This window comes from Phalaenopsis equestris, unplaced genomic scaffold (assembly GCF_001263595.1).
Source record: "Phalaenopsis equestris unplaced genomic scaffold, ASM126359v1 Scaffold000761, whole genome shotgun sequence".
NCBI classification, from domain to species: Eukaryota; Viridiplantae; Streptophyta; class Magnoliopsida; order Asparagales; family Orchidaceae; genus Phalaenopsis; species Phalaenopsis equestris.
Genome location: NW_018165201.1, coordinates 1,864,038 through 1,889,820, shown reverse-complemented (window position 1 = coordinate 1,889,820; position 25,783 = coordinate 1,864,038). Strand labels below are relative to the sequence as shown.

Genomic DNA, 25,783 nt, shown 5'->3' with positions numbered 1-25,783 from the left:
CCCCCCCTAAAAAAGCTTAGGCATTGATGCTTAATTCTGATTGGTGACCTTATGGTACTTAACATTAGAAACAGGCTTTTTAGGATTGCCAATTGGAGCATTGACTCACTTCAGATGCGATGACTTGATTTATCTTTTTGATACTTAGGGAGCGTTATCTGAAAGTTCTCATGGAACTATCTGTGTTTACCTTGAACCCGCTTTTGAAAATTTTATTCTGTTATATCTATTATCAGAGTTCTGATGGCAATAAAGTCATCAAGGAGGTCATCTTTGGTCCAATGGAGAAAAAATACCGTTACTGTAAGGTAGTGGTTTGTTTTTTACCGTTAAAAACATTCATGATGCTAAGTTTAGAGTTCATTAAAATGCTCTTCGTTTTTTTTCTTTTATACAGCATATGGCAAAACAGCGGCTCCCAAACCTATCAGATGATCTGATGAAGAGAGGGAAGCACTTTATCTTGATAAGGAACCCCCTTAATATCTTGGTAAATATGCCTTATTTGAAATTGTAGACTGCAACTTAGTAGTTTAATTAATTAATGCTTATCAATATAATCTCCCTGCATAATTGGTACTGCAGCTAAAGGAAGTGTTTTTGACAAAGATGTTAAGCTGATCATATTGTGCTCCAAACTTCTTTTCTTATGTCAACTAGAAATGTTGACTTTTTATGCTAACGATTTCGACCTGCTGGGTGCAGCTCTATTAGGAGTCAAATTTACATTATTAGGCTACTAATTAAGGTTATTTGGTTGGAGCATTTAAATATGGGGTTTTTTTTTTATTTTTTCAGTTTTGATTTATACAATAGAGATTATCTTTTTATCTTATTCTTACCAGAGTGCTGTATCCCTTGATTTTACTTAGCTAGTGTGCCTGTAACCTGAGTGGATTAGGATGTTGACCTCTCCCGACTCTTGAATATCTACCCTTACCTTCAAATTCAAGCTTTTGTTTCTTGCTTTAGGATTGCTGTCCAAGTTTAGTCCAGCTGTTGATTGTGCTGGATTTCATTCACCATCTCCTTTCTCATTCGTTGTCTATTCTGGTAATAGCCTAAATCATCCATTGATCCTTCATAACATTAGGTCGGTGTTATATAGTATTAGAGCCCCAAAAACTTTATATATTTAGAGATTTATTTTTCCCCACTTATGAGTTTAAAATCCACATAACCTAAACCACCCCGTCTTTGTCAATTGAAACACTAATTTAGACAAAATGGGCACCATGCCGTTGAGAAGAAATATGCAAAGAGGTGTTTTACAATGGAAGATGTGCAAAAATATCCTCTAACTGTAACAAAAATTTGCTGCCTTTAAGAGGAGATAACTCAAAAATGTCACCCTAGTCATAATGGTAACTCTCTTGATCGAGAAGAAATAAACTCTTCCATCAGAAATTTTATAGCAATTAAAACCCAATCACACAAGTATTTGGCATTAAAAATCAGAGGGGCAATTACTTTGAGGTGAAGATCAACTTATCAAATTTTGAAGGACGTATAGATCCGGATGAATTCATTGAATAGCTAAAAATAGTGGAACAATTTATTTTTTTACAAGGGCATTCCAAAGGATAAGAGATAAATTAGTAGCCATCAAGTTGATGAAGAATGCTTTAATGCGGTGGGATAATCTGAAATGACTTCAATAACTGGAAGGGAAGATCAAGATTATCACTTGGTCCAAAATGAAAAGAAAAATGTATTGCAAATATCTTCCTTTATATTACTAGCAAGACATGTTTTTGAAACTCTACAATTTGTAGTGGAGATATTCTTTTGTTGAGTGCATGACCTCATGCCAAAATTTGAGTTGGAGTCAAAAAAACACAGTGACGAGATATCTTGCAGGGCTGAAATCATTTATCAGTAATGTGATATGGTTGCATCCCTATTGGTGTCTACTCGATCCACTGACCCTAGCTTTGAAAGTGGATAAACAACATTGTTACTAGTGGACCACTAAAACTCACAGGCATGGCTGAATTTTAGGTTCAGAGAGCAAGATAATAACCATTAAAGCACCTAAGCTGGCGTCTCGAGAGGGGAAATCAACCTAGGGTGGAGGAAAGGTGGGTGGCACTAACACTCATAAATCCTTCTCAGTCAGGGAGCACTTCAAATCCCACGGTTTTGGACACATTCATTTTGATTGCCAAAGCACAAGAATGATCTATTTCCCTAAGCATGAAATGGTGAAAGAAATAGACAATGACACATGACACAAGTGAAGGTGAGGATGCACAGGAAGAGCACAAGCTTTCATCCGATGAGATAGAGATACTAGTGGTTCAATAGATCTTTCGAATTGAGCTCACGAGAGAGCAATCGTATCTCTGTCACAAAATTTTTCATCCCCATTGGACCTTGAATGTAAATGCGTGCATTCTTATCATAGAAGGAGGCAATTGTGAGAAAGTAGTGTCTGCCTATATGTTGCACGAGTTAAGTTTTGTCGCACAAAAACACACTCGAACTTATGCTTCGTCTTGGTTGAAGATAGGGAATATGATCATAGTTGACAAGAAATGGCTTATTAGGTTTTCTATCAAAGATAAATTTTAAGAGGAGGTGCGGTGTATCATGATATCTATAGATGCTCCTCATATCTTGTCAGGTTATTTTTGACAGTATGATCATTGTACACATCATGATAGCCATATGAATACATTCTTTCATCGAGGCAAGGGGCATTCATACAAAATTGGAGACTAAGTGTCATGAGCTACCTTTGTATAGGTCTTGAGAGAAGCATCAATATGACTAACATTAGTGATCTTTGAATGCTGTGAATTCGGGGAGTTGATGCTAGATATGGTGCAATTTCTGAGGAAAAAATTTTAGAATGTTCTGATCGACAAATTACCTCATTGAAATTTTGCAGTTTGCATCAATAAAAACAAAAGTTACAAAAAAGAGCACTTGCTTCAACATCAAAAGAAAAGCTAAATCCGAAGCGTCATCTGGTTGGTGTTTCCAAGTTTTCTTCTTCATGTGGGATCCCAAAAGCTTCATAATATTGACATTATCTCCTTCAATAATAATCTCCTTGCTCTCGAACATTCATGGTTCACAAATGTTATGCAAAGATTGGATAGCCTATGAATGCTCAAAGTACTTCCCTACAAATCTAATACTTGACTCTTCCTTGTCTCAAATAATGGCTCATGTACCTGCAACTCTGGGAGGGGGTGGGGGGATGCCAGGAAAAGGTTCGACCCGTTGTGTTGGTAGATATCTCATTGCTCTGGAATGAATAGATGTGTGATTGAGTGTGTGCGTCCAATATGGAAGTGGAAAGAATCATGGGCGTAAATGATGAATAATGTAGCAATAACTTCGGGCATGTGTGATGCTACTCATTTATGTCTCTCGTATGCTCTTAATGGCCTCATGAAGTTGTTGAACGTGGGTATGGTGATTCCCCAACCTCCCATGATGTCCTTGACACTCCAAAACAACAAATAATTAGAGGAAATATCGTTTCTGTTTTTTGGATTTTGACAATTTTCCTCCGAGGTTGCCATCGATGATAGATATCCAACATGTCATAAATTTCATTGCAGGATATGTTTTACTAAATCAATTTACCTATCAAATGCGCTCAACCAAGTACAAGGAGTTGAAGAAACAAGTTATTCAAATCCCTGTTCTAGCCATTCTAGATTTCAATTGGGTGTTCGAGGTGGAAAATGATGCTTCATATGTAGGAATTGGAGCCGCGTGAGTCAAGATGGACACTGTAGTGTATCCTTGAGTGAGATATATTTGGAAATATACTATCTATGATGATGAGCTTTGTGTTATAGTGAGAGCCCTCAATAGCTGGAGTCATTATCTGCTAGTAAATGAGATTACTCTCTACCCTAACTATAATGCCTTGAGGTTTTTTGAACAATAGAGTAATCTAAAGAGCAAAACACCCCGTCGATGTAATTCTTATATCCATTAGATTTTGTGATCATGTATAAGATAGGGACTCATAATAAAATAATAGATGCACTGGGCTGTCATTATTTATGGATCATTGCCATGTAGTCAAAGGTGACTAGATTTGAAGTCTTAAAGGATACATATTACACTGACGAGAATTTCAAGGAGATTTAGGTGTGCTGTTAGGATAGATTGTATGGGCAATTCCATGGATTTGATGGTTACTTGTTCTACTAAAACAAACTATGTATTCTTTAGAGTTCACTCAAAGAGAGTATTTTGCAAGAGTGTCACAGTAAAAGGCGAATTATATATTTTGGCTGAGATGAGTCTTTTTTTGGTGAATGAAATTTCTATTAGCTTAAATTCGTATGAGATATGGAGAGATATGTTCGAGAGTTTATGATATGTCACTTGGCTAAGATCTAAGGGAAGAATGTGGGTCTCTATGCAACACTATTTGTTCCGGAGTTACCTTGGGTGGATGTGAGCGTTGACTTTATGATGGGGCTGACTTCGATACATCGTAGCAAGGACTCCGTTATTATATTAGTAGATCGTTTTTTTAAGATGTCACATTTTATGCCTTACCATAAGTTGACGGACGCTCATTAAGAATTCAAAGTTGGATAGATGGATGTGGTGAATCGTAGTTAAGAATTCTCCTCAAGTGTTTTGTTAGAAAAAAATATTAGGCAGTGGGATTTGGTGCTTCCTCATACTAAGTTTGCCTACAACTAGCTCATTAGTCAAATCACAAGTCACATTCCCTTCAAGATTGTATATGGGCAGAATCTTTTCAACCCATTGGAGTTAGTGCCGATGTCTATCTCTCAAGCTTATTACTGGCATATAGACTAGAGTCAAAGATATTCAGATTCTATATGAGTTTGTATGAAAGGAAATTGCCAAACAGAATATCAAGTATTAGAAGCTGATTAACAAGTCAAGAAAAGCTGTGGTTTTAAAAAAAGTTGATATGGTGTTGATTAAATGGAAGAAGAGAATTCTTGCAGAGTCATTTGGAAAGCTCAAGTCTTGAGCCGACAGTCCATTTGGACTATTAAAGATTAATGACAATGCTTAAAAGACTGATATGCTGGGAGATTATAGTATTTCTGCTATTTTCAATGTCTTCGATCTTTTGCCATGCTACGAGTATCCAAATACTTCCGGTGATGATGGCGAGTCTTCTCCTACTCGGTGAGAATTATGCGGATTTCCCGTAGGAGACTCGCACTCTACATCCCTGGTGGAATGATCTCGACTTGTCAAGGGAGGGAGTGGTTCATGTTTCAGCTCCCCATGGGGGCGGGTTGGCTCTTTTTGGAGGCCAATTTACCTTTTTAGGCTGTTAATTAGCGTTATTTGCTTGGAAATACTTAAATATGAGCTTTCTTTGTTGTTTGGGAACTTTTTTGAGTTGTGATTTATGCAATAGAGATTGTTTCTCTAATTTGTTCTTAATACAGTGCTATAGCCTTAGGTTTTACTCAGGTGTTGTGCCTGTAACCTGAGTGGATCAAGGTGGTGACCTCTTCTGGACGCTTGAACACCTACCCGTACTTCCACATCCACTACGTATCTGCTTTTTCTTGCTTCCGGATTGCTGTCCAACCACTGTCCAGCCAATATTGATCCGAGTTTCATTTGCCATCACATCTTTTCTCCTCCGTTGCCCATCCTACTAATATCTTAACTCATTCCTTTGAGCCTTCCACACCGTCTAGGAACCCTAGACCAATGTCACATTTTTTTTTTAATTTGCCTTTAATGTATGCAACATGCTAGTCACAGCATACATTTATATGCACCGAACATAATATCATTGAAGCAACCAAACCTCAGCTTCCAGTTAGTTTATCTTCCAGAATAAAATATGAAGGTATTTTTTTGAAGCCATATCACGATGCAAAACCTCAATCTATTAACACATGCATATAATCAACAATAAAAATAAAATCCAAAATTATGATTTAATTCCATTACTAATGAGATTATGTCTGACCACCACTCACCATCTTTGCTCAAAACTGAAAAACAGAATGAATAACATGACTTTACTGGCTTAGGTAGAGGCATATCCATAATATAATAATTATTAGACTAATAATTTGTCACATGCAACCTTTTACATTAGTCAATAATAATTATTGACAATGCTAACATAAACAATCATAGCTATCAGATTGGGCTTGCCAGAGTGTAATAGCACACCGAGAGAGCTTTTGTAATTTGATGTTTTCGCCTAGCTTGACAAGTCTTTCAAATACATCGATTCCCTTACTGTTATTTTTCCTTCTATTGCTTTTTACTAGACTCCGGGAGTTTCTTGTGTGGTGGTACTTTCTTCTGTTTTACCTTAAATTTTTTTAGTTCTACATAGGCTTACATTCATCAATTACTGATTTTGTTTTTGTCTTATCAGCCATCATTTGATAAAGTTTCTCCCCCATCATTCCTTGAACTGGGATTGGGTGATCTCGTCTCTATATATAGTGAACTATGTAAAGTTGGAAAACCTCCACCTGTTATAGATGCAGAAGATTTAAAAAATGATCCTGAGGTCAGATAAGTGAATTTTTGCTTCTAAGTTTAATATTTATTTACTTCTTTTGTGCTTTCTACATAAAATCTTATTCTTTTGAAATGTGCTATTTCTATTGTTATTAATGGCAGTGAACAAATTTTCTTAAATTTTTTTTTTCTTTGCCACTATTGTGAAATTTTTCATTCAGAGTTATATTGTTGAAAATCACATGCGGATTTTCCTGTAATAATGTTTGCTTAGTATGCAGTTCTTGAGTTGTTGTGGAATGAAAATGGCGTTGTAGAGCTTCATTGAAAATAAAGAGTTGTTAGTGGGGTTTTTTGTAATTTCGTGTATTTTGTTAACTGGCTATATTTTTTATGTTTTGTTGTAGTCCTGTCGACGGCCATACTTGTGAAAGGTTAATGTTGTAACACTATACTTTCTTAAGTTGTTTTTGTGTACTTAATCAATGTTAAAAAATTTAATTTCCATCAATTGACTACACATAATTGCGGACTTCTGGAACAAGTAACTATATTTTCTAAGGAAATGCATTTGAGTTTTCTCTGAGTGGAGAAAGGCAGGACCTTAGTTTTGTAACAAAATGGAAAATTTATATTTGTTGTAAAATAATTTTGGTTATCCATTCATTTTTTTTTTCAGATAACTTGTCACTGTTACTTTTTATTTTATGTGTATAGTATATAGCTTAGTTTATTTATTTAAATTTATTTATGTTGCCTAAAATATTTGTTTTCAATATTCTCTACCATATAAACAAAATTTTTAATGAACATTTTAATATTCTATTTTATGCTAGTTATACCCAAATATAGTTGGGCATGACTAGTATTCATGATTTATATTGTTCTACTCTATGCTTCATTTTGCTATGATTATGTTGGATGTTGATATTTTGTTTTAAAAAAATTCTCAGCTATAATTTTTTTTGCACCACATTTTGAAAACTTGAAAAACTTGCTTTATGATCTGTAGGGTAAAGTCATGACAGATTTTTTCTTTTTTTTTTTATGATGTTTTGATTGTTGAGAAAGGAGTATCTAATATAGGAGGATCAATGAGATTAGAGGAAAAAAAAAAGATTAAGAAGATTACATGAATGATCACCTCAAATGAATGGAGAAATGTGGCAGAGAAATAGAAATCAGAGAACATTTTAGAATACAGATTCAATCCTCAGAGGGGTGCCAAAATGGAAATTCTTTCTTTATTCGGCCATAAATTATTCAACCTAATGCAAAAAAACTTTTAATCGTATTGATAACTTCATGGGCTTCTTAGTCGTATTGAAATTAAAAAAAACGTAAAGTGTATCTTAAATAACAAATGGCCACTATACTCTGCAGTTAAAATGATTAATAAGGAAATTGACATGGGAGCATCCCACACTGCAAGAGTCGCCATCCCGTGTTCCCGATTGCGGAACCAAGTGTTTTTGCAATCACAGGGGAACCGAACCCCACGACGGTCATGCTATCAATTTTTTCACGAATTTTTTAAAATTTCTTTCCATTTAGTTCTTTCTATTATGCACCTATTCATACATGCTTTTTGTTGTTTTTAAGACATTAGTTATGATTTTGTGTGCTTTGGAGATTATATTCTATGTCTTTATCCTAAGAAGTGCTGCATCATCTTGTTTTTAGAAGTGGCAGGCCTGTATTTTGCTTTAGAATTGATGATGAACCTCCTTGCTATCTATACCTCGTTGTTTTATCCTCCAGTCTCGCTTTTTTTAGTCGGGGTAGCTGTCCAATGTCGCCTATCCCCCTTCGAGCATTATTGACCGCTCATGTTTATATTCCCTCGCTTTTCTACAACGGATTTTTTACTAAATCATATTCCTGAACACCTTCTAAGTCTTATAATGGTGTTATCTGGTGTAAGAGCCTGACAAAACCCTAAATCTACGCTTAATCTAAATTTTATATAACATAAATCTTTGAGCAACTCATTAACCTTCTTGTTCCTACCACAGTTTTTAGCCGAAACCCTAAATTTTCAAACGAAAACCTTCCTACCTCCATAAAAAATTCGTCTTGACAACTTCCGCTAAAATCTAAACGACCGACCTACTTTGATTTACAATCCTATATCTATTAAAACTCTAATCGAGAGAAAAGGATACAATACTACTTAGGAGAAGCACTCAAAGAAGTAATTAGGAACATGGAGGATATGAAGCGAGAAATTCCTCAACTACAACAATGTTTGATGCCTTTGAGAGGAGCTAATCTGATGATATCACCCATAGCTACCATGGTGACATGCCCAATTGAGAGTAAGAAATTAGTCCCTTGCACTATGAAATTTTGAGTGATGAAAAACTAATACTCCGACAATTTGACATATAATATCAAAGGAAAAGTCATGATTTTGGAGTGAAGGTTGACGAGTCTAAGAATTTTGAAATAAATGTCCGAATCACAAATATAAAAAATTACAAGTCTAAATCACCTAGTGCAAGGAGTTGACAACACTAGTATTCTGAATATAACAAAAATGATAAATTTCAAAAAATTTCAAACATAAAAATTTCAAATATTCTAAATCTTCGATGATGACCGAATTGATTGTATATTTTAATCGAATGATTTATTTTTAATATTAAGCTCTAAATAATATTCAAATAAATTCAACTAGTGTAAATCATGAACTTGATCCTCTGTGAGTGGGACAAAGTCGATAGAGATCGAAGACAACATTCCCCAGTGATGATCATATTAACTGAAAATTTTAACCAGAGGGATTAACATTCAAATTAATTGTTAATTCAAGTTCTTAAAATAGTAAATCAACATATTTAAATTTAAAAAAATAACCTAAATACTTCAAACAAAAAAAATCAATCTCTCAAAGCAAAATCTGTCCATCCTTCATAACAGTTCGTCAAAGGTGACAAATTTTATTGACTTCAGCTCGAAATGAACGAATATCACATTGAGTGTATCATTATATTCACACTTAAAGCGACTCATGTCAGTAAGGGCATGACCCAAGTTTTCTGTTCACGTGGTTTTACCGCCAAATGACATCACAAAGTAGTGGTTACAACTAGAGTCCTCTGACCTGATGTTTGCAACCAAATGACACTTTTATATTACGGTCATGACCATAACTCGTATGTTTGCTAAAAACATTTTACCCATTGAGTTGTGAACCATATAGGTACAATTGATTGGTATAAAACATTCTGTCAGCTAAGGTTGACTTAAATTTGTCTCCTTAGACAAGTTTTCACCCTAGAACTAAAAAAGTCTCATAGTTGACGCAACCCATGATTGCTGACAAAGCTTCAGCCATATTTGGCCGACTACCTCCTCTAATTTTGTAGATTAAAGATCATGACGATGCCGAGAAGCTACAAAAATTTCAAGTGATTTTGACTTGCAAAATAATTTAAATGATGACTTGCAAGTGATTTATTATTATTAAAATATTTAGAGTTGTAAATTGACTTAAATATGGAATATTTGAACTTGCAAACATGGCCTGATTCTGAAGTTAACCCTACACACGACCAAATGATACAATTTTATTGTTGAATTCAAAGAAAATATAACAATAACTCTTAACATAGAACAACAGTAACCTGCAAACTATCAAACGATAATGACTCCTCCAACAAGAATAAAACATCATGAAATATGAAATAACACGGTAGAAAACACATAAACGACTTTCTCAAGAGGAGGGAGACATGTCCGGTTGGAAAGGAAGGGTGCGTGGCGAGAAACATAACGGTGTAGGGCTGTTGACAGGATGCTAGGGAAGGTGGACAGCGACCGGAAAGATGAAGGGGGTGGCCTGGACAGCGACCTGGAGGGGGGACAACGACCGAAAGATGAAGACAACGGTTTGGGCAGCAACCTGGAGTGTGGATAGTGACCGGAAGATGACGATGGTAATTTGTACATCTACTTGGAGGGTGGATAGTGACCGGAAGATGATGATGGCAATTTGTACATCTACTTGGAGGGTGGATAGCGCCCAAAAGATGACGACTGTGGTCTGGATAGTAACCTGGAGGTGGACAATGCCTTGAAGATTACGACAATGGTTTGGACAACAACTTGGAGGGTGGAGAATGCCCGGAAGATGACGACAACGACCTGTATAGCAATCTGGAGGGCGGACAATGCCCTGAAGATGACAATTGTTTGGACAAAAACTTGGAGGGTGGACAACACTCGAAAGATGACAGTGGTGGTGTGGACAACAACTTAGAGTGTGGACAACACCCAAAAGATGATTACATCGGGCTGCAGTGGGGAGTTGGAAGGATAACCTGTGGAGACGGTCACCACCTTGGATAAGTTAAAGCCATAACTCCTTGCTGTCGAATACAAATCTTAAAAGGGAATAACGCCTCAAATGTAGCAAATTGAAATCTTGAATAATAAAAAATTGAACGCTAACACTACCAACAATATATTTATAATAGATATTAGTAAATAGAATAAGGATCAGAATAAGAAAGAAAAAGATAAGGAAGGGCATAGAATATGCAAAGAGTAAATAGATGAATCATAGAAAAGGAAAGACAATAGGAGGGAAGAGAAAAAGTAAATGGGTAGGGCTGGACCGTAGTACTGTAGCAGCTACGGTACATACGGTACCACGTCCGCCGTACTCAAGCTGCTACAATATCGTGGCCCAATAATCCCTGCATCAATCTCTCGAATTGTGGGGAGCTTTGACTTCATTCGTCGAAGCTTCTTGCTCTTCATTGCATGGTGTCAAATCCCTGGGTAAGTCAATCAAGTAGGCATTGTTGTTCTAAAGCACATTATGATAGAATAGGTATTCGTCTTCTTTTGATACAACCTGAGCTGAAACTGTAAATGGATGATTATTTTCACAAATCATGTACTGAGCTTTCCCATTTGTAAACTGCTTCTTCCACTCCTCACACTCGTTGGAATTTAGCTGATAAACCAGTATGTGGGAAAAAATTAATTATAAGGTGAACTATGTGGCAGACTGCACCATTATTACTTGCAACCACTCAGAAGAGACCTTTTCTTTTTTGATAGGACCTGAAACCCATTGAAGAGTTTTCTTCCCCATCAAGCTCCTAATACAAATTTTAAAACTGGCTTCATCCCTCCTATTTGGACATGCGAGGATGGGTATCTTACTGAACGAAATCTAATATCTGAATAACTTCTTGAAATCTTCCCGATGTGGCACAAAAGAGTCTCATCTCTGACATACGAGACCTCCCTCCGTAGGGCCAACTCAGGGATGAGTTTGTAGATTTGAAAGGTCGAATTTCTCTTTTATGGGGCTGTCCTGTTATTGATATGAACTTCTCAAACTCATGGCCCCTTTGTACATTCAATGTTAGTATTGCTAATGCTCCTCCCAAAGCTTGCAAAATGCTATCTTGAGGCGCCATAATCTCGTACTCTGTTGGAATGTTCATTACGTTAGACTCACTACCTTCTAGAACGACTATTGTTACCTTAGCTAGAATCTCTTAGGATCAATTGGATTTGATGGCGCCCCTTCCTTGTTGGCGGAAAATTGAGAATCCTCGCTGAAGTTTGCATCTTCTTCTAGATCTCTATTTATCTCTTAAACTAGAAGCTGGTCCTCCTTTATGTCCTCTCGGTCTTGAGCATCTACTGCGTCATTATTCATTTTTTGAAGTATGCCCTGCTCGGTGAAACAAATCACTCACTTGGTCGTGCAGTCTAATTCAATATGCTCAAATCCGTGAACCTTGTAACACCTCATAACTGTGATAGGTTTAGGGATGCAGATTGATTTTACTTGTTCTCCACTTTGAATCGGTTTTTCCTCTGACAGGGTCGTCTTGGGTGTTCTCCTGGGTCAACTCTGGCTGTAAAAGCCTGAGGTTAAAATTTGTCTGTAAAATTGAGTGGTCGCTTGGTGATGCAGTCTCTCCTCTTCTTAAGTTAGGATTTGAAGTTTTTGTCTGTAGTAAGTTGGTAGGAACTAGCGCTGTGTCTCCCGTTTCATTTTCAAATTCTCTCGTTCTCTTCTAAGACTCTCTCGATAACAGTCAAAGGTAACCTCCCATTGGATTTCATCCTCAATGTCCGCAAGCATTCGTTGAAGTTAAATTTCTTTTGTTGCATCTCTTCTCTGGTAGGCTCGGGCATGTATCTCCTTATTCATGATTAGGATTTAGGATTGGGAGATGAAAGAGGGTAAAAATAATGTTTAAGGTTGTTAATTTTGAAATTCAGCAAGAAAGAATTAGGGTTAAGGATATGTGTTAGTGGAAAGGGTATTTGGCCGTTGGAAAGAAAAGTTTTATTTATTTATTTGGTGGAGTTGGCTTGGGTTGGGGAGGATGCTGGGAAACCAAAGATGGGATTAGGTTTGGGCTAGCTTTGATACCAAATGACACTGAGTTAACCAAAATCATGATCAAATGACACAAATTTATTGTTGAATTCAAAGAAAATACAACGATGACTCTCAACATAGAACAATATCAATATGCAAACTATCAAACGACAATGATGACTCCTACAACAAGAATAAATCATCACGAAATAAGAAGTAAAACGGTATAAAACACATGAACGACTCTCTCAAGAGGAGGGCGGCAGGTTCTGCTGGAAAGGAAAGGTGCGCGGTAGCAGTAGTGCTAGAGAGAACCAGAATGGTGTAGGGCTGTTGGCAGCGTCTAGGGAAAGGTGAACAACATCTAAAAGATGAAGACGGCGGCCTGGACACCAACCTGGAGGGTGAACAACGACCGGAAGATGACGACGGCGGTTTGAACAGCAATCTGGAGGGTGGACAACGGCTGGAAGATGATCAAAACAATCTATACAACAACCTGAAGGGTGACAACACCCGAAGGATGATGAAGGTGGTCTGTACAGGAACCTGGAGGGTGGACAGTGCCCGGAAGATGCGACGGTGGTATGGACAACAACTTGGAACGTGGACAATGCCCGAAAGATGACAACGGTCTGGACAACAACTTGGAGGGTGGACAGTGCCCAGATGATGACGACAGCGGGCTGCATGGCGAGTTAGAACGATAAATATCTCGGTGGGGTCGACCTACAACCAAAGCACCACCCGAGCCTAATGTTCACCACCTTGGATGAATTATATTCAAAGCACATCCTCGTCATTCGATACAACCCTCGGAAGGGAAGAATGTCTCAAAGGCGGCAAACGGAAATCTAGAATAATAAAAAACTGAACCCTAATACTACCAACAATATATTTATAATAGCGATTAGTAAATAGAGTAGGTAAGGATCAGAATAAGAAAAAAATTGAGAAGGGCATAGAATATGCAATGAGTATAATAGAAGAATCATAGAAAAGGAAAGTGAATAGGAGGGAAGCGAAAAAGAAAAGGGGGTAGGGCCGCATCATGACTTAAATGTGAAATTTCATTGGAAAACAAAGCTTGACTTGAATATGAAATATCATAAATCGAGGGCTAAGCTTAGGGACTAACAAATTGACTTAAATTTGAAGTGTCATAAATTAGGGCTATGCTTAAAATTTAAATTTCATGTTTAAATCCTAAAGCAGTTACTTAATATGTATTTTCGCCTTCGAATTCACAATAAGTATGCCAGTGAACTGAAGGTGATCTTTTTGAAAGACCCAAATCAAGTTGTGTAAATGAAAGATTAGAATAATTTTTGCGAATATATCAAAATTTGAATGATTTCAACGAGTACAAATTTCAAGAGTATTTTCTAAATCAAATGCAATACTTGGAGATTTGTGAGAGTATTTTAAAATATTTACGAGTGAAAGTTGGATATTCTCGAGTTGCATAAATTTAGAACATGTACATAAATGAATTAGCTATGCATGATTTCAGATTTTCTGCATATGCCCTTTTGAAACAAACTACCTCTCAAATTAATATTTTAAAAGATCATCCAAGTTGCTTAAAGCCTATAAATATATTGAAATTATAGAAACATATAAAGTCAAACCTGCATGGGCTTCAACTGGAATCTAAATGTTTTAATGAATAGTTTAAGAATTTTGGTGGGTTAAGGCCAAACATGCACTAAAACAATTCATATTTTGAAAATCAATCTATCAAATTGCCTTGTCTATGAACAAGGTTGCAAGTCTCATTCAATTAGTCTGATCCTCCTCGTAGGCTGAAGTTAATGAGTCTAATAACTTTAAAATCAATATTCAAATCACCAATATAAGAATTTGTAAGTTCAAGTTACCTTGTCCGATCCACCTCCTTATTAGAACTAGAGTCGACAGGACTAACATGCTAAAATTATTAAAATTGACAAATTTTAAATGAATTTTAAGCATAAAAAATTTAAATGTTCAAATCCTTTGATGATGGCCGCATTGATTGAAAATCTCAACCAGAGGGCTCACCTTTTAAATTAAGATTTTTCAACTCAAAATTTTGAAGTAACAAATTAAAATTTCAGGTTAAAATTAAATCACTCAAGTCTTAAAGTGAATTGCATCCATCATCTACAATAGTTTGTCGAGAGTGATAAATTTTTTATTGACTTCAACTCACAAAAGAGCTAATGTCCCATCGAGTGTACCATTATATTCATGCTTAAAGTAATTTTACACCACTAAAGACATGACCCCCAAGTCTTCTGTTCGCATTGTTTAGCTCAAAGGATCCATAAAATAATGGTTAAGGTCAAAGCTCTCTAACCGTGTGATTGTCGCCAAATGACACCATTATATTACTGTTACGGCCGCAACCTTTATGTTGCTAAATGATTTTTTACAGCTTAAGTTGTGAACCATAAATGTACATCTGATTGACATAAAATCTTCTGTTAGTTATATTGGACTTAAATTTTACCTGTAGATAAACATTCACCCCATATTTATAAGGGTCTCTTAAACGACACAACTTATGATTGCTAACAAGAATACTTCAACCATGTTTGGTTGACTAACTCCTTTGACGAACTAGATTAGTAACCATGACAACTTGAGATGATAGAACCATGGGATCGTGATTAAGTTCATCATTATTTACCCCGCCACCCGCTTTAAGTTCTAAGTGATAAATTTTACAACTTAAAATGCATGTCTGCTGCTACTATATATTAATTATTTTGTGCTTAATTACTAGACTTAAAAAAATACTCTCATATTTTTATGAGGTACAATTGTCCTTAGGTGGCTTTCACTTATGGGAAATCTGGAACCCCATATCATAAAGTCCTCACAAAATGAGGGTGATATCTCTGGATAGTGTGCTAGCTACAATCCAATCTTCTTTATGAAAATTTTACCCTCAAAACTCTCTTGACATATCGACAATAGAGTCCGAGGCATCGAAATTTTCGGAGCCCACACACAACTTTACCCAAGAATTCTAGATCTATATTCATGAGTTTGGAGAAAGTAATTAAAAAAGAATAATCTGTGGATATGGTGATGCAGCTTAAAAGTGATAAGTTAGTCTTCCATGGTTTAGCCTTATTTGCAGCTTGTTAAAATAGAGTATTTGGAATTTCAAGGTAGATTGTTAAAAGAGACTAAATTGGAATTTTGAGGTTGAGCTAGATTTGATTTTGGAGAAAAATGGATAGTTTCATCAAGGATATCTTATTAAAGTTTCACAGGGGGTACCCCTATAGATCATACCTTGGAAATGAGATTTGATGGTGAGCCAAGTGATATTAAGGGTTATCAATCAGAGTAAGAAATTTTCATTCAATAAAAGAAATTAGTGAAACTAATATTATATACACTAACTTTATAGAAGCTAGAATATTTATAAAGAGGTGGTAAGTGAACTTAAAGTTCTTTCTTTTATTGGTTTGTTTTGTAGGTTAAATATTATAGATGCAGAATAATGAGATATAGCTGAAGCAAGAAATGGAAGATCTAGATACCTAAATTAGTTGTATTAAGTGAAGACAATATGATCACAATTTAAATAACGAATAATTATTATGAACATTATTAAACAAAAACGCTTTAAGAAATTTCTTTTAAACAATGTGAACGAGATTATGAAGCATATTGGTATGCCTAGTTACCATTTTAGGCTGTTTACATGGCTGATGAAATCCTGAAATTGCATTCTTATTCAGCATGAGTAATATTCTGGCCAGGCATCATTGTGCATTAATTTACTGATATCTGTAATAACATTTTTTTCGGCTATTTAATCCTTGTGAAATAGATTTCAGCATTGAAGTTATTCTTCAATTCTTCTACAGGAAACTCTCCGTCATCTATGCCATGACTTGGGTATTCCTTTCCAATCTTCGATGTTGAAGTATGTGAAGTGCACTTTTTGGCTTTAGAGTATTTACTAACATTTTCTAATTATGTTGATTGATAAAATTTTATTATTAAAGTTACAGAAGATACACATGCATATAATAGATAAGTGAAATTTTTAAAATTTTATTTTTTAAATCAACACAAAAACAAATTTAAAAATCAACTAAGTCGCCATGTCAACGACGACTTTGCTGTTGATGTGGCAAAGTCGCCTAGTCATTGGCAATTTGAAATATATATATATATATATGGACATGCGAGGATGGGATATATATATATATATATATATTAATCATACATAAGAGAGATGAATTTTGCAGGACTAGGTCAGTTTCACTTAACTAAGGTGATGGAAAAGCTCTAATGGCTTTTGGGATCTACTTCCGACGAGTTTTTGCTTGCATTCTTTTTAGTTTGCAAAGTGATTATTTGATTCTCTTGATGATGTCTGAAGCTCTTCCTAATTAGGTGTCAAATACGAATCTAGGCCTCCATTTTATTACTTGTTATGCCATTTTCTATTATTCTCCAGTTTTAGTCATTTTTTGTATCATGCAGTTTTTGTTTTTTTTTTTTATTTTCTTTAGAATTTTTTACTTTATTAAGTTGTTTGGTTGCAAATAGAATTAAATAATGTGTTTTGAGAAAAATTACGTAATAAGTAATAAAGGGATTTTGCGAAGTGTTTTGACAAAACTTACTTTGCAAAGTACAAAGAATGCAAGCAAAAACTCACGAAAACAGATTCCAAAAGCCATATGAGCTTCTCCATCACCTTGGTTAAGTTAAACTGATCGAGTCCTGGAAAATTCATTTCTCTTATGTATGATTAAAAAAAAATTTCTTTTTACAAGTCACCATGTCAGTGGAGAGCTTGACGCATCGCCGATGACTAGACGACTTTGCCACGTCGCCGCTGATATGGCGACTTGGTTAATTCTCAAATTTTTTTTGGTGTCAATTTAAAAAATAAAAATTATAAAAAATGTTATTTTAAAATTTTCACCTAATAGACAAAGCTTGATATATAAGATTGCTTGTCCTCCTCTAAAGGTTTTTGCTCATTATATAGGGAAGAATATGGCATATAAGCCACTAATTGAGTGATTTATTCAATCAAATCTGTTCTAATTAAAAAGTAAATAATTATAATCTAAAGCTATCTCAACTATACTAATTAGTTATGCAAATTTCTAGTCATAATATACAACTAATAATTGATGTGGTGATATGTCTATAAATGCACATCTTGTTGATGCCTTATCTCAAATTAATGATGGTTTATCAAAAAGCATCAATTTGCTCACAAGAAACTAATGTTTAGTCTCATATCCTTTGGAAATGTGTTCAGTATTTGAATGTTTGTAAAGATATTAGGAAAAAAAAAGAGTGTAGAGAACTTCTCGAATTGAGTAATAATTAACTTCAATATGTTTTGTTTGCTCAGGATAAACCGGACCTGTATCCATTTGGATATCATTGGTATTATTTGTTCGTAGAGGAGGGGGATTGATCTGCAAAAAACCAAGTTTAATTAGAAGTCTACCAAAAGGAGGGGGATTGGGCTGCGAAAAATCTTCAAACATGTTGCAAATATTGCACAATATTCGAACTCCTTAGTTTAGGTGAGATGAAAGAATCATAAAAAAATATACACTTATGATTGAGCATCGAGTATCAACCTGCATCACTATATCCCATAATATGAAGAACAAAACCAAGTGAAGATTAAGGCGTGGCTCAACGCCTTAATAGAATATCAAATGATTTGATGAACAACAACCAAATGTAAATGATGATGATTTTGCATAAATTGATTTGTTGAATTGCGACGGAAACATCCAATCAAGTAATTGTCAATAGTTTAAGCTATATATCAATTATCTAAATATAGTGGGATTAGGGAGAAGATTAGCTTCTTCACTTTGGTAATTTGTTTTTACTTAAAATGGAGTATCCAGAGAGGCTATTTTGAAGTCTAACTAAATTAAGTAGATTCTATGTTTACTTATGTTGATTTAGGAAAGTATCAGAGGAATTCGCATGAACCTCCAAACATAAGAAGGGCGCCAAATTTTTCATAAGAGATGTGGCCAAAAGATGTTGTAAACGACTAATTAGAGCTAAATATGTCCTATTAACGATATCATAAACATAATTTTAAAAAAGGAAATCTCATTTGATGTTGTACTGAAAAATAATGACCAGTCATTAGCTTTATTCAAAATAGAATGATGTGTGGTTGATAAAAATTTATCAAATCTTACTTGAGGTGCCTATCTCTTTCCATATAGGGAACAATATTGACTTCATTTTCTGCTCCACAACTTAATCCGATCGAATGCAATGATGAAAATGGACTATGGACTATAGACGTGATGTCATGCAAATTGGGCTAGAATTGCATTGACCCCAATTTTTGAATTTTCCGCTACATATCCTCGATGTTAAACTTCTGAATACCTCATTGAGGGTTTCTCTTTGGCGATAAGGTGACTTACTCTCACTTTAGGGTGGGTGATACGGGAATTAATCCAAACAACAATGGACAAACATATATTTTAACTGAAAAAATTAATAAATAGATAGTTACAATCAACACATGGAAATAGGAAATAACAATAAACACGACACACAATTTGTGACTAGGGTGTTCCGAGGGTGGTGGTGGTGGCTATTGAGGATCCAAAAAGGTGACAACATGGTGGGGAGGTGGACAAGTGGGCGCTACAACAGGGAAACAATGAATATTCGCTGTTTGGGATGACAACAAGTGTATAGTTGGATTGGGCAGCGGAGAAACCTCAATCAGAAGCGGTTTTGGGTGGCTAGAATAGAAGCTAGGCTACAAGTAGGGGGTTTTAGTTGGTTGGACGACGGATATGTGGAGGCACTACAATAGGCCTGGGACAGTGGCTAGGTGGTAGGGAAGTCGTTCGTGAGGGTTGAAACTGCAGCAAAACATCCATAAATGGCTGTTCGGAGTGGTGGCAGCAAGCGGGAGTGTCGGCGGCAGCGGAGGGGAAAGCGTAGACTTTGGGGCAGCAAAAGGAGGGCTGACCCTAGGCTGCAGCAGCGATGAGGATGGCTGAGCAGTGAGGAACTGCAGGAAGAACAACATAAGGGTTGCTATCGGGGCGGCTGTAATGGGGAGTTGGGAAAGGATAAACACCACCTTAGGAGCTAGATATCGCGGGAGCACCACTAGACTCTTGGAGGAGAATCACAATCTCAAAATAAAATACAACCAGAGCACCACTTGCCCTTGGATACAACCTTAGCTATCTTGACAAAAACACAATAAAAAAACTAACCCTAGACTCATACGAAAATAAGTATATAATAAGAGGATAACTAGGTTGTGACCCATAAGAACCGGGCAACTCCTAAAAAAGGAAAAATCCTGCACTAGTGCGGTCCAGGCAAAGCAGATGTTGTTTACGCGGGAACTCCCTTGTGCGGGAAGCGTTCTCGCTTCCGTTGCATCAGTAGGGTTGTGAATCTAGGATCGGCCGATGTTTAGGTTTTGGTAATAGGTGCAAAGATAGTTTTTTGGTGGAGATAGGAATTATAGATTTTGAAGCTTTTGGGTTAGGATTATGAATTTAAATAATGATTTCACTCTGATATCAAATGATATCATTCTAGATGATGTTTGGTGATTGAATCTAGCTGTGAATGCTGTAGAAAGGTAAGAGGAAGAGAATATGTGAAGTTTGTGTGATTTGGAGGACAAAATGATAATGGTGGCTCCTATCAAGGGGGGAGAGAGCAGAAAAACAACCAAATAGCGACTTCAGCAAGCACAAATAACAAGGGAGATCCACCACATAGTCCCGAACAAGCTACAAGCACACAACTTGCATTAGGGAATTGGTACATCACTCCTTTAGGGTTGAATTCAGAGAAATAATTCATAAATCAAAGAAAAGTACCCCAACAAAAAAGTAGCAACATATTTAAAGTGTTCCTAAGCAAAATAACCCTAATTTTGTTTCAATTAATAAAAAAATGGGGCCCACAAGGTCTGGCAGCAGCCAATAGGCGGGAAAATCCTGCTATTGGACCTGTGGGGGTGGTGGCACTTTTGTGGGCTAGCCATTAGAGTCGCAAACCGTCCTTAGAACATACTTGATATATACTAATGAGCGACCCTATCGCTATTGTTATTGTTTTTGCATGAACAGGAAACTTAGGACTGTATACATCACTGAGTTGATAGCTTAAAGCAACTTGTTATTGTGAGATTGATGCAGAAATAAGCTAATAAGAAATCTTGTAAGTTGTTTCTTTTCAAATAAACAGGAAAAATTCAGTTCAATGAATGAAGGAATGCAAACTTCCTAATATGAACTGTCTATTACAATATGCATTTGAAAGTTACATGAACTGTTTATATTTTAAAGCCCTATCTGTTTTTATTCTACTGGTAGTGGAACGGTTTTTTTTATGTAATTGCTACGTTAGTTGATTTACATAAGGCTAACAAAGAAAGTATTGCAAAGAAGTTATGTTAATTTTGTGTTACAAAAGTGATGTGGGGTGTCTTATTTACCTAGACCGGTTCGGTCAAGGGTTATTGAGGGTCGACCGACTCTTTAATCTTGGGAGTGCCGCCTATTTGTAAGAGTGGGCCCATTTCCAGTTATCTCGAAACTGTTTATATTTTAAAGCCTATCTGTTTTTATTCTATTGGTAGTGGAACAAATCTTTTTTATGTAATTGCTACGTTAGTTGATTTACATAAGGCTAACAAGGATAGTATTGCAAAAAAATTCTGTTAATTTTATGCTACAAAAGTGATGTGGGGTGACTTATTTACCTGGACCGGTTCGGTTAAGGGTTATTGAGGGTCTGCCAACTCTTTAATCTTGGGAGTGCCGCTTATTTGTAAGAGGGGGCCCAATCCAGATTTCGAGGAGAGAATGAATTGTGATAGCGATGCTTAAGGATGGGACTAATTGTGTTATAATCATTGATTGTGATAGTGATGCTTATAGAGATGAGAGGGGGAATAATTTGAATCCCTAGCGATGATTTCTGTGGAGATGAGGACAATCCACGATGCTTTGGGCTCCAAGATTAGAGATGACAAGGGATATAACATCTTTTGGAGGACATGGAGATATGGGAGTAAAGGTAAACTTACCAGATTTCAAGGAGAGAATGAATCAGATGACTTTATTGAGTGGTTGCAGATTGTTGCGAGCATTTTTTTAAGTATAAGTATGTGCTAGTTGATAGGAGGTGATTGCTACTGCCATAAAACTGAAAAAGAGTACATCTCTATGATAGGAAAAATCTGAAGAGGGTGAGTCAGAGAGAATATAAAAGCAAGAACGTCGCATAAGAGAAGATGAAGAAGGAGACACAGAGGAACTACTTACCCCTACACTATCTCCATGACATGTTCTTGAAGCTCCACCACTTACAATAGGGAGAGTTCTCAGTAGAGGAGTTCGTAATAGAGTTTGAGTAGCTCATGCTGAAATGTGAGCAAAGAAAGCCAGAGGAACACACTAAGGCCAGATATTTGGGAGGCCTAAAGTCAACCATCAACATTGTTGTCCAGCAACGACCTTATTGGTCGCTGGGTGTTTCTAAGATCTTGACATTGAAGGTGGAGAGACATGAGAGGCAAAGCAGACACTTCCTCTATTTAGGCAACCACTTACACCTGGAGGTATTAGCAGGAGCACACCTGAGGTAGGTGTGAAGACTAGTCAGAGGGATGACGATGTTGATCTGAGTGGAAAGAAACTTGAAAACAGTAGCACATCCAACACAATTCCACGCAAGAAGTGCTTCAGTTGTCATGTATATGGACACGATCGATTTTGACTTTCATACTAGTAGAGTTGTTTCCTTCACCAAGCAGGGTAAGTGCAAGAAGTGTGTGAGGATGAGATAGAAGAAGAGCAGGGTCAGGAGTATCAACTTCATGGAGATGAGGGTGAGATGTTAGTTTTGAGGAGGGTTGCAGATTGAACCATGGAGGGATCACTCTTAGTTGAGACATAGCTTCTTTCGCACCAGATGTATTGTGAAAGGGAATGTATGCAGCCTTATTATTGATGGACGGAGTTGTTAAAATATGGTCTCTAATCTTAAGGTTAAGAAGTTATACTTAGCTACTCATTAACATTCTCAACCCTATTCTTTAACTTGGTTGAAGGGGACTGAGTTACGCGTGGATCAGAGATGTTTGGTAGAGTTTTCTATTGGGGACCAGCTCTATGATCAGGTATGGTGTGTGTTGTGCCCATGGGTGTCTGTCCATTCTATTGGGGAGACCGTGACAGTTAGATCGCATGACTTAGCATGATTGATTCAAGACAAACAACTTATGGACGAAGCAGAAACACGTTATTCATTTGCTCATCAGGTAGTCTAAAGGAGCTGACACTCGCGTGGAAGAGGAGATGATGGTCCCACATTCCACCTTTCTATAGTCAGTTCGGAAGGCCCTAATGACAATGACCTCAGTCATTCTAGTGGTGATTATGGAGGAGATTGAGGTACCGGAGATGGTAGAGCCATTCCTAGTTGCCTTTTGGGATGTGATGATTGATAGCTACCTGAGGGACTACCACCAGTTAAAGACATTCAACATGCTATAGACCTTATCCTCGGATCGGTGATACCTAACAGGTCTGCTTATAGATTGAGACCAGTTGAATATGATGAGTTGAGACAACAGGTACAAGACTATCGCTAGAGGGTTGGTAAGGAAATCCACGTGTTGTTCCTTCTTTGATGGTGCATAAGAAGGTTTGTGGAGGATGTGTATTGATAGTAGAGCTATCAAATCAAGATGAGGTTAGAGGATGATTGGAAGGCTTATTGTCCAATGTACCTAGCGCTTTGCACGCATATAAACACACACACTCTCTCTATTAATATATATATATATATATATATATATATATATATATATATTTAAAAGAATGGGCTGGGGTGTGAGGTCCCCAACCCACCCCTATCTATTAATATATATATGTATTGATAGTAGAGCTATCATTAAGATCATTATCAAGTAAAGGTTTTCTATACATCGCCTAGATTTACTAGATCTGTTGCATGGAGCTATCATCTTTTCTAAACTTGTCATGCACAGTGGATATCACCAAATCAGGATGAGGTTAGAGGATGATTGGAAGGCTGCCTTCAAGATCAGAGATGGGTTGTACGAGTGGACAGTTGTGCCATTTTGATTGTCCAATGTACCTAGCACTTTGTCGGCACTAAAAAGTTGGGGGAGTTGCCCGTATGAAGCTGTCGGTCACCAGAATTGAAATCCCGTCGCCCGCTTCGGAAGGTCGCTTTAATTTACATATAAATTTAAGTTTAGAAAAATATGAAATCAAATTGACCCTATAATCTTCACAGTTTAAATGAAAGAGCGCTCTACCTCAAATCATGTATTTATCCCGAGGGATAAACACAAGATTTGATGAGACTCGATCAAATAAATTAAAAAATATATGACGTCCGTTTGGTCTGCGAGACCATTTTATTTGCCGACAAATTCCCCTATTTAATATGAAAAATTAAATAGGGTTTATTTTAAGCTGGGTTCGGAAAAACTTCCTATAGTTAATTACATCTTAGACAACCATAGTTACCTAAGAATACTCTCGATAAAAATCAGAAAATATTATCTTCAAAGACTTCAAAAGGATAAGACTTTCCAACGAAATCAGACAAAGATGTGTGCAAAGGGGAATGATTCAACTTTGAACATTTATTGTGGAATCCAAAGGAGGAAGAACTAGAGGATATCACAGATCCGAATGAGAACCTCGGTGGCTTCCCAGTCTACCCTATGGTTTGACTTCAGTTTAGAGGAGAAATTATTCAAATATTTTATCCTGCTAATTTTATTTAATTAGGACTTACATTCGTATGAAACAATCACACAAACAGTCTGGAAGATATCAGGATTTAGGTCGTGACGAACGACAACCTCAGAATCCTAAAACGAGTTTGGGCTTAGATTGCACAGTAGAACTGTACAAATGTCTAACGAAAAGTTGAGAATTTATGTTGCACTAGGCAAACAACCTTGAAATCCTATGAATTGTTGTTTAATTCTAAGGAATGAATGATTTAGCTGAGGAAGACATGTTCTGCTATTGAAGATGGTCATGCTGCCCATCGTGCTAGCTCCAAACTCCTTGTCGTGACGAGTTTAAGGTTTCTAGAGTGTATGATGTCAAATCCAGCGGCCCTATGGTTGTAGTTCTTTAAACATTTTATAGGGAACATGTTGAAGTTGTACAGTGTATAGCATAACAGTAGAGTATGTAGCACAGGACAAGCAATAGAGTATGCAGTAAAGAGAACAATACAACATGCGGTGTAAAGAAGAAGTAGACGGTAAAACACGAAATTGATTACAAGAAAATAACATACTGTAAACACAAAGCAAACCTGTATACCTGGGAGATTCGCTGTTCCTTAGGTGTAATTGATGCAACAGACACAAACAACAAAATTTGAGGAAGCAGACTGAAATGCTTTATATAAACGAAAACAAATAAACATCGTCCAAAAATCTCGAGAAAAATCGTCAAAAGACTCACGACAAGAAAAATGCGAGGAAATCAACGAATCGACAAATCGATGAAAATCGTTGAAAAACACGGGAAAATCCCGAAAGAGACCACGAGTGCTTTGTCCAAAAATTCCAAGAAAACATATGAAGAAGTCCGAAAAGAGGGGACCGCAAGCACTCGGGTCTCAGCTACGCTCAACTATATGTTAGTACTTGAGCGTTGTCGAAGACTACTCGGTCACCCAGATGTATAAAGCTTGTCACTCAACTAGAAGGGTGTCCTATCGAACCTAACTCAGGAGGGTACTCCTTAGCCCAAACAGGTAATCAACAAGTGGACAACCAATGTTTAAAATGTATTTAAAATTTATATTTTTAGCATGCACATAGATTTCAGGCATACAAAAGAGTTATATCAATTTTGTTCGTAGTGAAAAATATATTTTTTGTTTTAGAAAAAATGTGTATTTGTT

General features: G+C 36.5%; 1 protein-coding gene across 2 annotated transcripts in view; it reads left to right on the top strand.

The window, feature by feature from the left end:
- LOC110030790 (branched-chain-amino-acid aminotransferase-like protein 1) overlaps nt 1-25,783 on the top strand; it is a 106,518-nt gene that overhangs the window by 19,404 nt on the left and 61,331 nt on the right. For both annotated transcript variants that reach the window (XM_020733707.1, XM_020733708.1), the window contains exons 3-6: nt 237-308; nt 398-490; nt 6,371-6,508; nt 16,687-16,745. In XM_020733707.1, coding sequence (XP_020589366.1) covers nt 237-308; nt 398-490; nt 6,371-6,508; nt 16,687-16,745 — 362 coding nt within the window. The remainder of the gene's footprint in view (nt 1-236; nt 309-397; nt 491-6,370; nt 6,509-16,686; nt 16,746-25,783) is intronic.